Source organism: Salvelinus sp. IW2-2015, linkage group LG19 (genome assembly GCF_002910315.2).
Source record: "Salvelinus sp. IW2-2015 linkage group LG19, ASM291031v2, whole genome shotgun sequence".
Classification (NCBI taxonomy): Eukaryota; Metazoa; Chordata; class Actinopteri; order Salmoniformes; family Salmonidae; genus Salvelinus; species Salvelinus sp. IW2-2015.
The window spans coordinates 34,197,975-34,213,072 of record NC_036859.1 but is presented as its reverse complement, the minus strand read 5'-3'; the positions used below and the strand labels follow the sequence as shown (position 1 = coordinate 34,213,072).

The window sequence follows — 15,098 nt, the reverse complement described above, 5'->3', positions numbered from 1 at the left end:
GTCTCTGCTTCCCATCCCTGTCTCTGTGGTTTACAGGCATACGTCGGATACTGATCGTTTTGGTCATGTTCAAGATGTTCTTAAAGCGCTTGGGCTCTAGTGACTGAATTTGGATACTCGGTAATCTAAGCAGTAGTTTACTCTTTCCTCCCGGATACACACGGAGTAAATACACTGATGAGGGTCACGAGAAACCCTGAGAGGGCGAGTCGGCGGGTTTCCACATTAACCATACACGGCAACTCCAACCAACCGAGATCACTACGCACAGGGAATGGATGCAATCTGCATCGTACTCGCAAGACGGCCCTTTCATCCATTTGCCAGCTGTAGTTTACCTGGCAGTAGCAATCCTGAAAATACCCATTCAAAACCAACAAAAACCAGATGCAGCAAGCCAGTGGGTAGGGAACACGAAAAAATGACGTCCTCATGTCGTTGGGCTATTTAGATCTCACATGTGACTGGGCCCACAATTCCTGACACACATCTTTACTTCCTCTGTCCTACCCAGCAACTCGCACACATGCCTCGCTCACACTCGCTCATCACCCCTGCACGCGACCTGAAAATAGAATAAAATGAAATATCCCATAACGCAAATGCACATAGACTGGTGGGAGTGCACGATCACGCTTCATTTCGCAGCCTGAGGTTAGAAGTCAGACTGCCCATGACCGGACTACCCGGAATATGTTCTCAATTTGTTCCCTGATCATTACACTGGACTTGATTCGTATGTTCCATCTGACACTAAAGGGACCGGACTCCTGGGACTGGAATAAGGTTACCGTTTCTATGTTTTTCCCAACGTCCTGGCAAACGGCATTGACCACTATAGGGATTGTCTCTTTGACTATGTTTTAATCTAGACATGGGATTGTTCTATGTTCAGACAACTCCGCCCCAGGGTGGCGAAAGTGAGGATAATAGACACACAATGTTGTTTCCATTTAGCTATCGAGGATTGTTCTATGTTCCCTGACAGTAGGATTGTTCTATGTTCCACTGACACAAGGATTGTTCTATGTTCCGAATGGGCTGACTCACACAACTGGGGGGATGTCTAGCTGTTAATGCCACTGACATGGGATGGCATCTGTTTTCCCCTATTCTACTTGTTCACACTAACATCACGCGCATTGTCTCTTAGTTATACTGTTCCAGCTCGGCGGAACTGACATAGCGTGTGGCACTTCAAACATGATACTCTAATTCGTATCACACCATCATTCATAGACTATATTTGGGCGGTATTGTGTTCTCACTCGCTTACTCTGCACAGGATTGTTCTACTGTTTCGAGCTAACTACGACATAGAAACCAAGGTCTCGTGTTGGCTGTTCTTAGATCTACACATAGGATTGTTTCTATGTTTCCAAACTGACATCATGATGTAGTCTCACAAATGTTCCACATGATCAATAGATTCGTGGACTATGTTTCCACTGGGGAACAATGGAGGATTGTTCTACATCTTCGGGCAGCTCCGAACAACATTGGAGTTGTTCTAGGGCCTGGGTTCTCCACTGACAGAGCCTTGGCAACTGGGATTTTTTGTGTGGCCTATGTTCCAAGGCTGAACATACCAACCAGGACCTTGTTTCTCTATTGTTTCTCCCACTTAATTGAAAGCACTGACACTCACAGGATTAGGTAATCCGGAGTGAATTTCACTACTGAGCATAGAGTTGGATTTGAATTCTATGTTCCACCTGACACAGGATTGTTATATGTCCACTGTTACACAGGATTCTGTTCTATCGGGGGTCGGACTGACATACGGAAAATGCGGTTGCTAGTGCTGGTACACATAGAGCCTCCAAAGACTTATATACCGATGTATTATGTTCTATGTTTCGCCGGAGGCTGCACTGAACAGATACGGATTGGTATTCAATGTTCCACTGAGACGATTTATTTGCTAATTGGTTCTTCTTGGTTTCATGCGTTTAACATGAGCGCACTTTGATTACCCCTATAGATCACCCAACGTCTATGACCACATAGGTTCAACACACGCGAGAAAGATCATGTGCGGTTTTGAACGAAATGGGTTCCAGCGTCACGACATAAAAAGGAATTGTTTTCTACCTCGTCACTCTCAGCTGCATAGATTTGTTCTATGTTCCTAAAAACTGGTTAAAGCTATGACAATGGGTGAAGATTGCTTTCTATGTTCATCGCATATGATTTACACCCACAAGGTTGGATTACCGTGGTGCTATGCTTCCAACCTCACTAAGAAACGATAGGGGGCCCTGTTGTCCGTTCTTCCGGTGTTCGCTGACATAACGCGACTTGGGGCCATGAGAAAATGTTGTGACATAAGTTGAGGTAGTACAGTAGTGTGTTTAGGTAACTGCAGTTTATCGGCCCTGTGATAAGTAGAAATTGGTATATTCACTTAACAGACGCTGACGTAACCTTTCGCAGCCGCCATTTCCAACAACATAACGATGACATTTATATCGAGAAAATTTTGTACATGATAACTCATTTGTTATTGATGTACAGTAGGGAGGCATTTACTGTACATAAATGAATAACAACATTTGGGTTCTCTTAATAATATATAGGTACTAGACACAATGCCAATCTAGGTTAAGACACACAATTCTTAACTCTTTTACAAACAAACGGATAAATTTACGACGGCTAAGGGACTGTTTCTACTTTTGCTAACGCACCCAGCAAACGCTACCCAGACAAAGCTGGGCCAATTGTGCGCCCTAATGGGATACAGCCCCCCCCCCATATTATATATAACTAGAAAAAGGACATTTCATGAAAAAATGTGTATTTTCAGCTATTTTAAGAGCCAATAAGAATAAGCCCAACAGACATTGGAGACTTTCTATGACCATGTGTATTCTGGGAAATACTCTCTGTATCCTAGGCTCACTTTGCATGCCTTCACCATGGTTACGTAAGGTATGCAAACGCCCTCTATCCAGGCCATCGCACAGCAATGCACCTTTGACCCAGTACGCACATTAAACTCACTTTTCAGAGCATCTAAACACTGTGGTTTAAAGCTCTATTAGATCAGTCTTAAACATCTGAAAAAGGTATTCTCTTTTGTACTTCAATGATGTGAAAGTTCCTCCAAAACACACATTGTCTGTAACATAGTATGGGTGGTTCATAAGGTCTATGTGAAACTTGTGACAGCGCTGTTTTCTGTGCTAAATTGTGCACACATATCACCGTAGGAGAACGTTTCTTCCTCATGTTCTGGTGCATGGGCCAGGTTTCATTATTTGATTAGTAATAGCCTAAGACTAACGTAAGTTAATTTCGGAAAGAGGTCTTATTTGCCTTAAAGCCGCTTCTGTTGACAGCTATCCTAATGGAGCTTGGACAGACACTGCAACCGTAACAGGGCGACTTCAGGGAATTTACCAATACCGTTGGTCATAACCCTGATTGACATCATCAACCTTCTCAAGATTATTTTTATATGAGAAAATGGCCAAAAAACACCCTTCTAAGACCAATAAGAAAAAAATAAAAGCTCATGTGATGAGTCTCTTATATTTAAACTCTTAGTTGAGGACTAGCACACGCCGTCAGTTAAGCAACACATGATGCCTATTAAGTATCTTACTGATGGCTCTGTCTTATATATCATACGTGCTAGAGGGTCACCATATCACTCGCGATGTAATTAAGACATCTCATGGTACAGGCTATTTATTGTTGCGCCGCCTACTGGGACCTCCCAATCACGGCCGGCTGTGATACAGCTGATTCTTTGTCTGGGTTAGGGTTTGGCTGGGGTAGGCCGTCGTTGTAAATAAGAATTTGTTCTTAACTGACTTGTCTAGTTAAAATAAAGGTTACATTTAAATGTAAAAAATATATAAAATATGTTATCATGTACAAAATTCTCATGCTCTGTGTGGGCTGCAGTTAGCAGGTATGTTAGGAGGTATACAATACTATCACAGTACAGTACTAAACACACTGTACCTAATATGTCAATATGCCAATCCTATGTCAGTGGAACATAGAACAATCCTATGTCAGTGGAACATAGAACAATCCTATGTCAGTGGAACATAGAACAATTCTATGTCAGTGGAACATAGAACAATCCTATGTCAGGGGAACATAGAACAATCAATGTTAGTGGAACATAGAACATCCTATGTCAGTAGAACATAGAACAATCCTAAGTCAGTGGAACATAGGATTGTTCTATGTCAGTGGAACATAGAACAATCCTATGTTAGTGGAACATAGAACAATCCTATGTCAGTGGGAACATAGAACAATCCTATGTCAGTGGAACATAGAACAATCCATGTCAGTGGAACATAGAACAATCCTATGTCAGTAGAACATAGAACAATCCTTGTCAGTGAACATAGAACAACCTATGTCAGTGGAACATAGAACAATCCTATGTCAGTAGACATAGAACAATCCTATGTCAGTGGAACATAGAAAATCCTATGTCAGTGGAACATAGAACAATCCTATGTCAGTGGGAACATAGAACAATCCTATGTCAGTGGAACATAGAACAATCCTATGTTAGTGGGAACATAGAACAATCCTATGTCAGTGGAACATAGAACAATCCTGTGTCAGTGGAACATAGAACAATCCTGTGTCAGTGGAACATAGAACAATCCTATGTCAGTGGAACATAGAACAATCCTATGTCAGTGGAACATAGAACAATCCTATGTTAGTGGAACATAGAACAATCTATGTCAGTGGAACATAGAACAATCTTTACTGTGTCAGTGGAACATAGAACAATCCTGGTGTCAGTGGAACATAGAACAATCCTGTGTCAGTGGAACATAGAACAATCCTATGTCAGTGGAACATAGAACAATTCCTATGGTTCAGTGGAACATAGAACATCCTATGTCAGTGGAACATAGAACAATCTGTGTCAGTGGAACATAGAACAATCCTAGTCAGTGAACATAGAACAATCCTATGTTAGTGGACATAGAACAATCCTATGTCAGTGTAACATAGAACAATCCTGTGTCAGTGGACCATAGAACAATCCTGTGTCAGTTGGAACATATGAAACAATCTATGTCAGTGGAACATAGAACAATCCTGTGTCAGTGGAACCAGTAGAACATTTCCTATGCTCAGTAAACATAGAACAATCCTATGTCAGTGGAACATAGAACAATCCTATGTCAGTGGAACATAGAACAATCCTATGTCAGTGGACTGACTATACCTCATGTCGAATACACTGCCTCCCACATATTTAATTTATGGGATATTTCATTTATTTATTTTCAGGTCCTCATATGACATTACACATTTCAGTTGGCTGCGTAGGACAGAGGAAGTAGGTGGTTTGGGCAGTCACATGTGATCTGCCAACCGACAGTGAGACGTTTTGTTCTGTCTGGTTTTTGAATGTTCAGGTTATTTTCAGAGGTGCTATGTAAACTACATGGAAGGGGTGGGGTTGAGTTGTGAACACCACAACTTCCTCTGGGTTTTCTCTACTCTTATTTACCTCTGTTGGTGGTAAACCTACTGTACAGTACAAATCTACAAGGCGTGCACACAACATGATCAGATGTACACACAGAGAGAGAGAGAGAGAGAGAGAGAGAGAGAGAGAGAGAGAGAGAGAGAGAAAGAGAGAGAGAGAGAGAGAGAGAGAGAGAGAGAGAGAGAGAGAGAGAGAGAGAGAGAGAGGAGAGAGAGAAGAGAGAGAAGATATTAAGATACAAAGCTGACAGGAATGCTTCAAAGTGATGAGAAATACTGTTGAATTGAACCTGCATTGCTGTGGTCAATATACAATTTGAATATCATTTGTTTTATGTTGATGTACAATCTTTACATGACACATCATACAGTACAGAACCCAGCATGAAACGGCCATGTATTCCTGAGGACTGTATCTGAAGCATTATGTTCTCTGCTACCATGTGACCATCACACAGTTATCCTGGTTGATTCTTCCCAGTGGCACTAACTGTTAGCATCACTGATGTAAAAGCAACACTGACTACTGGTTTTGTCTGCTCAGTTGTCATATGCTAAAGATCTGCCTTTTTTTACCTGAAGATGCAGTCTGGGATATTAAGCACTTACAAATTTGGAACATATYGTACAAATTTACAGGACGTTACATGTCATAGGAAATGGATGATGTAGTACACAATTGTTCACAACTTTTGGGGACCCCTTTCAAAACTACTGGCTGAAATATCTATATTTTTTAAAGCTCTGGAGCATCACTTTAAGTGTCTTTGACAGCATGATGTCTAGGCCTATAGTCAAGACTAACTCTTTTTTTAAATCTATTGTGATCCGGCTCCAATGTATCTGTGTATATAACATACGTTATATGGTTGGTTCTCTGTGACAGAAAAGGACATGTCAGAGGCCACTACTGGGATACTAAAAGATGGGCAGTGGGGTTTTCAGTGATGAATCCAGTCAAATCTTTGAAGTACTGTATTTTCCTCCCTTCTGCTTGCACCCTATTTCATTTGTAATATGCCATTTAGCAGATGCTTACAGTCATGCATGCATACATTTTACATATGGGTGGTCGCGGGAATCTAACCCACTATCCTGCCGTTGTAAGTGCCAAGCTCTACCATCTGAGCTACAAAGGACCAAATACTTCTGGCAAAAACTCCAGATAAAATGATTAATGGGGAAATAATCCATCCAGGTGTCATGATACCAACTCTACTGACACCTACACCAAAATATTTGAACACTGTATTATGGTACTGTCTCATCCAAAAGGTTATACTCTTCAAAAGGCAAAAGTTTATGTTGGTAGAAAGTCTTGTAAAAAAAAGCATGCATTGACGCACACCCAAAAATGCTTGTAAATGTGTTAACTAACAGAGGGTAAACTGTATAAAAAATAAATAGATATAGAGTCACATTTAGAGTGGTGGAAACAGAAGTTGCAGAATCATGGGGACCTGAAATCAAAAGGACTTCTTATGAAAGTACAACTTCCACCTGACAAATGTTTGAAAACTTTAACAAAAGGACCTTGTTTTTTATTCTTCACCTAAGCCAACTCGCAGAGTAAAGGTAAATATCTGCTTATCTGTTGTTTAAATTTCCCCTGTCATATTTACATCTCCTGGCCTTACTCTCGACAGACCTGTGCAGGTTTCTGAACGTGCAGACAAGCAACTACATTGAGCTGGTTTGAACAAACGGGCGTCATACCTTACTTCCTCTATGTTTGCGGTTTGGAACGAACGTAACGCGTGACGCTCACAGCAGCCATATTCTGTATAAAGAGGGGTGTTGATGAAACTGTCAAAATATATACACTTTGACAACTAGCAGAGAACCACAACACTGAGTACTACATACACAGAACCCAACTATTGTTCCCCCAAAGATGCCTATCTTAGTCACGTCACCATCAAGGGAACTGCATTCACACAACATGGACATGGACGACAAGAGGAGAAAGCAGACAAAGTGAGTATATGCAGTATTGTTGATACATTTTACATTCAAAGTTGGTTTATCGCTCATTCGGCACTTTAATTGTTCTAAAAAAACATTAAATGAGGTTGCTGGTTTCCTTTGCACTTAGGAACAAGATAGCTTTTGGTTTTATTGTGCATGTGCACGTTTTGTGTGTATTCTTGTGTTTTACAGTRTATTCACCTATTTACTTCATGTTTCAGGGGAAGCGACTTCAAATCCCGACTACAGCGCAGATCTTCCCAATCCCCCAACACTGAACGGTAAATAGGATAGACTCTGTCAGGACACATCCAGGAACCACATCTCCATCCAGGGTTTTGATCTGAAACTAAATGTCCTCCACTTTTACAGACTTAGCCCTGAGGAAATTATCCTGTGGTCCCAGTCTTTGGAGAGACTTCTCGCATCGAAATGTAAGCATTTCATGTACTTCAAAACAACATTTAAACATATAACAGGAGGTTGATGATATAATCGTCATATGTCMATTTTCGTAGGTTTGCAGGTTGTTCAGCCTAGCTAAGTCTGTCTGTGTGTCTGTCCCCCCCACCCCCGCACCCTTTAGATGGCATGACAACATTTCAAGCCTTCCTGAAGTCGGAGTTCAGTGACGAGAACATTGAGTTCTGGCTGATCTGTGAAGACTACAAGAAGATCAAGTCGTCCTTCAGGCTGTCCTCCAGGGCCAAGAAAATCTACAAGACATATATAGAAGCCGAGGCTCCAAAAGAGGTATGTTGTACTCAGAGGGCTGTTTTTACACACGATTCAACGTGGAGTGCCTGGATACAGCCCTTAGCCGTGGTATATTGGCCATATAACACAAACCCCCAAGGTGCCTTATTGCTATTATAAACTGGTAACAAACTTAATTAGAACAGTAAAAATAAATGTTTTGTCATACCCGTGGTATATGGTCTGATATATCACGGCTTTCAGCCAATCAGCATTCAGGGCTCGAACCACCCAGTTTATAATACTTTACGAAAAGCATGTAGATCTTTGATCATGTATGTATTTACTATATATTTACTATACTATATTTACTATTTACTATATATGACCACATCTGCTTGTATCCACCAAGTCTCATCAGTTTCCTCTATCTCTCGCCAGATCAACATTGACCACAAGACCAGAGATCTCATCAGATGGAATGTGAAGACGCCCACCACAGTTTGCTTCGACGAGGCCCAGAGGATTGTGTACAGATTGATGGAGAAAGACTCCTACCCCCGGTTCCTCAGATCCAACATCTACAGGACCTTACTGGACTCTGCATCAGACTACATTAAGGTGTAAATGAATACCAACGGTAGAAACTGGACCGAGGCTTCCAACAATGGACTGCAATGTTAGACAGCCAAGAAGGGTTTGCAAATGGAATTCCTAAGAAGATGTTTTCAAATGTCAATTCTACTGGGTACAGAGATAAGAGGCCAAAGGGAAAGGCTGGAAGAAACGTACAGAAGCGACTTTGAGTCCTTGCTGACATTTGTGTCTAGTAGTCCATGTGCTTCCACTTGAAAGAGAAACACAACAGGGGCAGCAGCTAGTGGTTAAGAGCGTTGGGCCAGTAACTGAAAAGTCGCTGGTTTGAATCCATGTGTTGACTAGGTGAAAAATCTTTCGATGTGCCCTTAAGCAAGGTGCTTAACCCTAATTGCTCCTGTGAGTCGCTCTGGATAAGAGCGTCAGCTAAATTAATAAAAATGTAAATTGAACATACGACACATAGAAAAGGATTACAGAGAACATAGAAATAGATTGTATTTCTATGACAGAGATGGGGTGCTGGGGGATTACCTTGCAGAGTATGTGATAGTTAGGGACTTTCTGTGTCTTGGGGGATGTTTTCAATTATGCATATTATGTAGCATGTTAACAGCCAGAGCAGTAACTGTATGAGCAGGTATCTGCAGTTGATCAGTGGAGTTATTTGATGAGACATTAGATACGATTATCTACTAAGTGTGTCTTTTAAAACCAATACAAGTTTACAATAGGATATGTTTTTACTCTGACACCACGCCATGAGGCATGTAAGCTGAAAAAAATTATAACAAGTTGGAGAATTAATATGTGAAGGAATGACAATGTAAACATGTTGTTATTGCACTGTATATATGTAAAAAAAAATATACAAATTAAAACAAGAGTTCTAACGTAATGAATGTATTTGTTTGCTAAATTAGGATCTTACTGAATATAAATTCAATAAAAACACATACATTCACACACAACAATTACTGCTTCAATCCTTCAAAACACTGATAATTTACTTAGAACATTCTAAGGTTTATTAAAGACCAGTTTTGTTGAAGAAGCTTCACACATTTTACTGAAAAGGTAACTTTTTACTTCAAGCATTTGGGTAAATTATGCATTAGGTATCTGAACAAAATAACAGCCAGATAGTTTAACAGTTTATGCAGAGAAAGAAACAACATATTACAAGCCTTTTTATAAGACATTATAAAGGCTCCTACATGCTAATAACAACTTATAAAGCATTACACCAGGATGCTTTAGTTTAGGTAAAGTGTTACCGTGAGAAGGTTTTGGCGGGAGAGAATCTAACTTTATGTGGCAGTTTGTCGCTTCCTGTACCAGTTCTCTGTTTCAGATCTGTTTGGCTGTTGATTGAGGTAGTGAGACAAAAAAACACATCATGACAAATCGTCATAATCTCCTTGTTTAGACAACACTGTGTRTTAGTAACCAGTTTCTCCTCATTTAACTGGGTCATGTGACAGTCAGAAGCCTCAGAACGGTCGATTTAGCAGACTTTCTATCTCGTCAGAAGAACAGGATGTGTGGAAGTTTTTTTTTGCGCTGTGTTCTGACGGAGAGAGATATCTCACAGACATATCATTGACAAAAAAACTGCAAGTTGAATATCCTGCTTATCAGGCACAAAAACACATAACTTGTTTCTCACAAGTGTAGCAAAGGTTGTGAGCTCTGAAAACAATGTGTCCACTCTGTAATGACTGTAATAATAATATATTGAATGCATTAACAGAAATTACCGTAACTAAACAAATTATTGGGATTAATGGTAAACGTACTACTGGTGATATACTGTATGTAATGGGGATTTGCTAGACGCTAACTATCAGAGGGCAAACAATTTACACAATGAAGTTATGAAACAATAAATACACACAAATTGGCAGGAGAGTGCATTCTGCAGAGAGACACACGTTGTGCATCTAAGCCACTGTCACGCCCAGACCTTAGTATTCTATGTTTTCTGTATTATTTTGGTCAGGTCAGGGTGTGACGAGGGTGGGTATGATTGTTTTGTATTGTCTAGGGTTTTTGTATGTCTAGGTGTGTGTGTGTAGTCTAGCCATATGTAGGTCTATGGTGGCCTGAATTGGTTCCCAATCAGAGGCAGCTCTTTATCGTTGTCTCTGATTGGGGATCCTATTTAGGTTGCCATTTTCCATTTTGGTTTTGTGGGTTATTGTCTATGTGTAGTTGCATGTCAGCACTCAGTTATATTAGCTTCACGTTCGTTTTGTTGTTTTGTATAGTTTGTTCAGTATTCTTTCTTTGATTAAAGAAGAATGTATTCAAATCACGCTGCGCTTTGGTCTCATCGTTACGACGAACGTGACAGCCACACTTCCCTTTCTTCTTTTAAATTATACCCAAGACGGTTTATCTTCACACATACTGTAGGCCTAAGGTAGTTTTTCCCAACAGTCCTCCAGTACCCCCAACAGCACACCATTTTGTTGTAGCYCTGGACAAGCAAACCTGATTACACTCGTCAACTAACATCMAAACTGTCCAGGGCTACAACAGAACTGTGTGCCGTTGGGGATACTGGAGGACTGTTGGAAACACTGGCCCAAGGAATACTCTCAGGAACGGTTTCAGGTCCAACGCAGTAGCCATTTATGGAAAACCAATGCAATTTAAAACGAATGTAATTTCATTTATTATATCAATTTGATCAAATTGCTTGGCATGCAAAAGGCAAATACCCTGCCTTATGTTGCCGATGCCTGGTTTGTCAGATCAGTATTTGGCAACCTTATAGTTTCTTAGTATAGATTCATAAACAATCTACAAGCTAATAATTAACTGTTGATAAATTACTATAAAATTACTGTACATTTCTTAGTAAAGTAACATTTTTCTTTTCATGCATGACCCAAAGTGACAAAGCAAGACCCCATGCATATACACTTATACACAATACACTGCAGGAGTAAATGCTCAAATGGAACTCACTTGGATGCTTGTGCATATTAACTGTCTATCTATGCCATCTATAGCCTCCGTGTACAGTATCTACAGAGCCTTCAGAAAGTATTCACACCCCTTGACTTATTCCACATTGTTGTGTTACAGCCTGAATTCAAAATGGATTGTTTTCTCACCCATCTACACCCATCTACACACATTACTCCATAATGACAACGTGAAAACATGTTTTTAAAAATGTTTGCAAATATATTGAAAATTTAATACAGAAATATCTAATTTACATACTGTATGTGTTCACACCACTAAGTCAGTGCTTTGTAGAAGTACCTTTGTCAGCGATGACTGCTGTGAGTCTTTCTGGGTAAGTCCGTAAGAGCTTTCCACACCTGGAATGTGCAATATTTTCCCATTGTTCTATTCTAACTTCTTCAAACTCTGTCAAATTGGTTGTTCTCCATTGCTAGACAACCATTTTCAGGACACCCGATTCAACCAGTTTTGKCTGTGAGATGCATCAAGGAGAGAGACTAGCACTCACCGCTGGAAAGGCCATAACAACAATAGCCTCAGGGTAACGGTTTCGCTCACAGAATCCCTCATTCCCAGTAGGCATAGGCACATTCGGTGAACCAGACGAAATTAGGCTTATAGGAACCAGAACCCGGATACCCCCCTATGAGGATGAACTCACTCGCAAATCGCACTTTTCTAACTTGAGATCCAGAAAGGGAATGCGGTGAGATGCAGTTTGACAAATCATTTTCTGGTTTCCTATGAAGCGTAGAGACTGAGTATGAGACMCCTGCATGTATGTGTGTAACACTGCGACTGTTATAGCTGGTGGCTCATGAGCATTCTGAATTCATAGACTCTGAGRTGCTTGCTGAGGACATATAAGTCTAGAACGGAGTGTAAAATGTACCAGCCGGTACTGAACCTGACATAAAAATCAGTCGGCTTGCCCGTGTCTGGAGATGGGAGGATGTTCCTTCCCTCAAAACAGGCACTGAGACCTCAGGAACAGTCGACTTGATGACAACGCAGMAGCGGGAGGGACGCGTGACAAATTGTAGCCTGTACCCTGATCTGACTGTTCACATGAACCAGAGCAACACAGCACATGCGCACCATTGGGACTGAATGTATTCAACTGAAATRTGTCTTCYRCATTTAACCCAACCCCTCTAAATCAGAGAGGTGCGGGGGGCTGCCWTAATCAACATCCACATCTTCGGCACCCAGGGAACAGTGAGTTAACTGCCTTGCTCAGGTGGAAGAACAATAGATTTTTAMCGTGTCAGCTCAGGGATTCATTCCTGCAACCTTTCAGTTACTGGCCCAACACTCGAACCACTAGGCAATGGTTGGAGCAGACAGCAAGCCTCCCGTCAAGTGCCATCTGAAGGCACAGGGACTGGGAGAGCTTGGCTATCTTTCCCTTACCACCACTCTCAAACYGTGTCTAAATGTGGAGAGTTTTTAATTGAACCCACAACGGGAGACACAACACTTTGGATACCAGTGAACACTGTGGAACCTTGGGTTGACACAACTGTTTATGTGCCAAGGTTTGCATGATAGCTCGTTCAACTCAGGGTTTGGGGGCTCCTGTAAAAAATGGTACCCCGATTGGCAGTGGCACTTGGGGGTACTTCTGTCACAACAGGCGGTAAGATGCGCGCTGGTAACCGGCTTGCACCCAGCACTGGACCACACACATTAAAAATAGACCCAGGCGAAAAAACGCTATAATGAAGGTTATCACACCCKCCAGTCACAGGTACCAGTGTGTCACGTTCTGACCATAGTTCTTGTGTGTTTTACTTGTTTTAGTGTTGGTCAGGATGTGAGCTGGGTGGGCATTYTATGTTGTGTGTCTAGTTTGTCTGTTTCTATGTTTGGCCTAATATGGTTCTCAATCAGAGGCAGGTGTTTTGTGTTGTCTCTGATTGGGAATCATATTTAGGTGGCTTGTTTTGTGTTGGGGWTTGTGGGTGGTTGTTTCCTGTCTTTGTGTTCGTTTCACCAGAGAGGACTGTTTCGGTTTGCCACGTTTGTTATTTTTGTATTGTTGTAAGTGTTCACAGTTTCGTTTATTAAACATGTTGAGCACTGGCTACGCTGYGTGTTGGTCCGATCCCTGCTACACCTTCTCTTCTCGTGAAGAGGAGGAAGGCTGCCGTTACACAGTGCCACAGCACCTTGCAACCCAGCTGGAAGAAGCTCTGAAACACTCACCCCTTCTGTGGTAACAGACAGAGGCAATTCTTAATTTAATCTAATCTAATTTCCAGGAATTAAACCAATCGCCTATAGAACCCATAACCTGTATCACTAAGCACCTCATAGTGACTAGTGAGCTACAGGCAGGACACAGCAATGAATCCCTGTAATGAGCCACCTATGAGGGAGAAGTTGTGGACAGAGAGCGAATTGCCCAATTTATTACTCTAACCCTGGGGAGATTGATATACCCCTTAAACCCTGTGAAAACCATGGAATGTGGGGCAACTGAGGGGCATTAAACATGAACAAGCTTCCAACACACTTTGAGCCTGCATGAAGCCCGGTCCCCTTATGGGCACAGAGGGCTCTGGCAATGGATAACGTAGGACTCTGTTTGCCGTAACAAAATGTGGAGGCACTGTCCGGTGGAACCGAACCCTTCATTGATAAGTCTGGGAAGAGAGGCAAGCAGTCCTTAACCACAGAACCTGGTCACCATCTCTCTACGAGTAGCCTTCAAATCAAATCAAATCAAATTTATTTATATAGCCCTTCGTACATCAGCTGATATCTCAAAGTGCTGTACAGAAACCCAGCCTAAAACCCCAAACAGCAAGCAATGTAGGTGTAGAAGCACGGTGGCTAGGAAAAACTCCCTAGAAAGGCCAAAACCTAGGAAGAAACCTAGAGAGGAACYAGGCTATGAGGGGTGGCCAGTCCTCTTCTGGCTGTGCCGGGTGGAGAAGTAKCCTTCTGTCACTATCGGAAACACCAAGCCCTTTATGGAATACTACAAGATTGTTGAAAGAACCTACGCCACGGACCACTAGAGCAACAGTGGCAGCCGTCCCCTAGTCCCACACATGAACTGATTCGAGCGAGGGCAGCCTGAGCATGSACCGAGCCGAGACATACAAAATAACAAACGTGAGTATCTTTGGGGTATGACCGGGAAGCCGAAACTTGGCTTGTTAGCCATCGTCGTTTCAGTCACGTTAGCCATCGTACTTATTGCTATAGCCAGGCCAAGCAATCAAAATAATAACTCATTGTTTTATTAGTAAACATGAGAACCATACAAAACTTCAACACACAACGTCCAGGGGGTGAGCACGCTCTACCAATAAGGGACAGTTTAGTTGGCGCAACGTAAGACAGCCTTGTTTTCCAATTGT

At 41.6% G+C, this 15,098-nt stretch overlaps 1 protein-coding gene across 1 annotated transcript; it reads left to right on the top strand.

Moving 5' to 3' along the window:
• The first annotated feature begins 7,290 nt into the window (after positions 1–7,290).
• Positions 7,291–9,319, top strand: LOC111978914 (regulator of G-protein signaling 21). The gene is made up of 5 exons (XM_024009160.2): positions 7,291–7,461; positions 7,674–7,733; positions 7,825–7,886; positions 8,039–8,205; positions 8,590–9,319. The coding sequence occupies exons 1-5, from the start codon at positions 7,379–7,381 to the stop codon at positions 8,773–8,775; spliced, it is 558 nt and encodes a 185-aa protein (XP_023864928.1). The 5' UTR covers positions 7,291–7,378; the 3' UTR covers positions 8,776–9,319.
• The last annotated feature ends 5,779 nt before the right edge of the window (positions 9,320–15,098 follow it).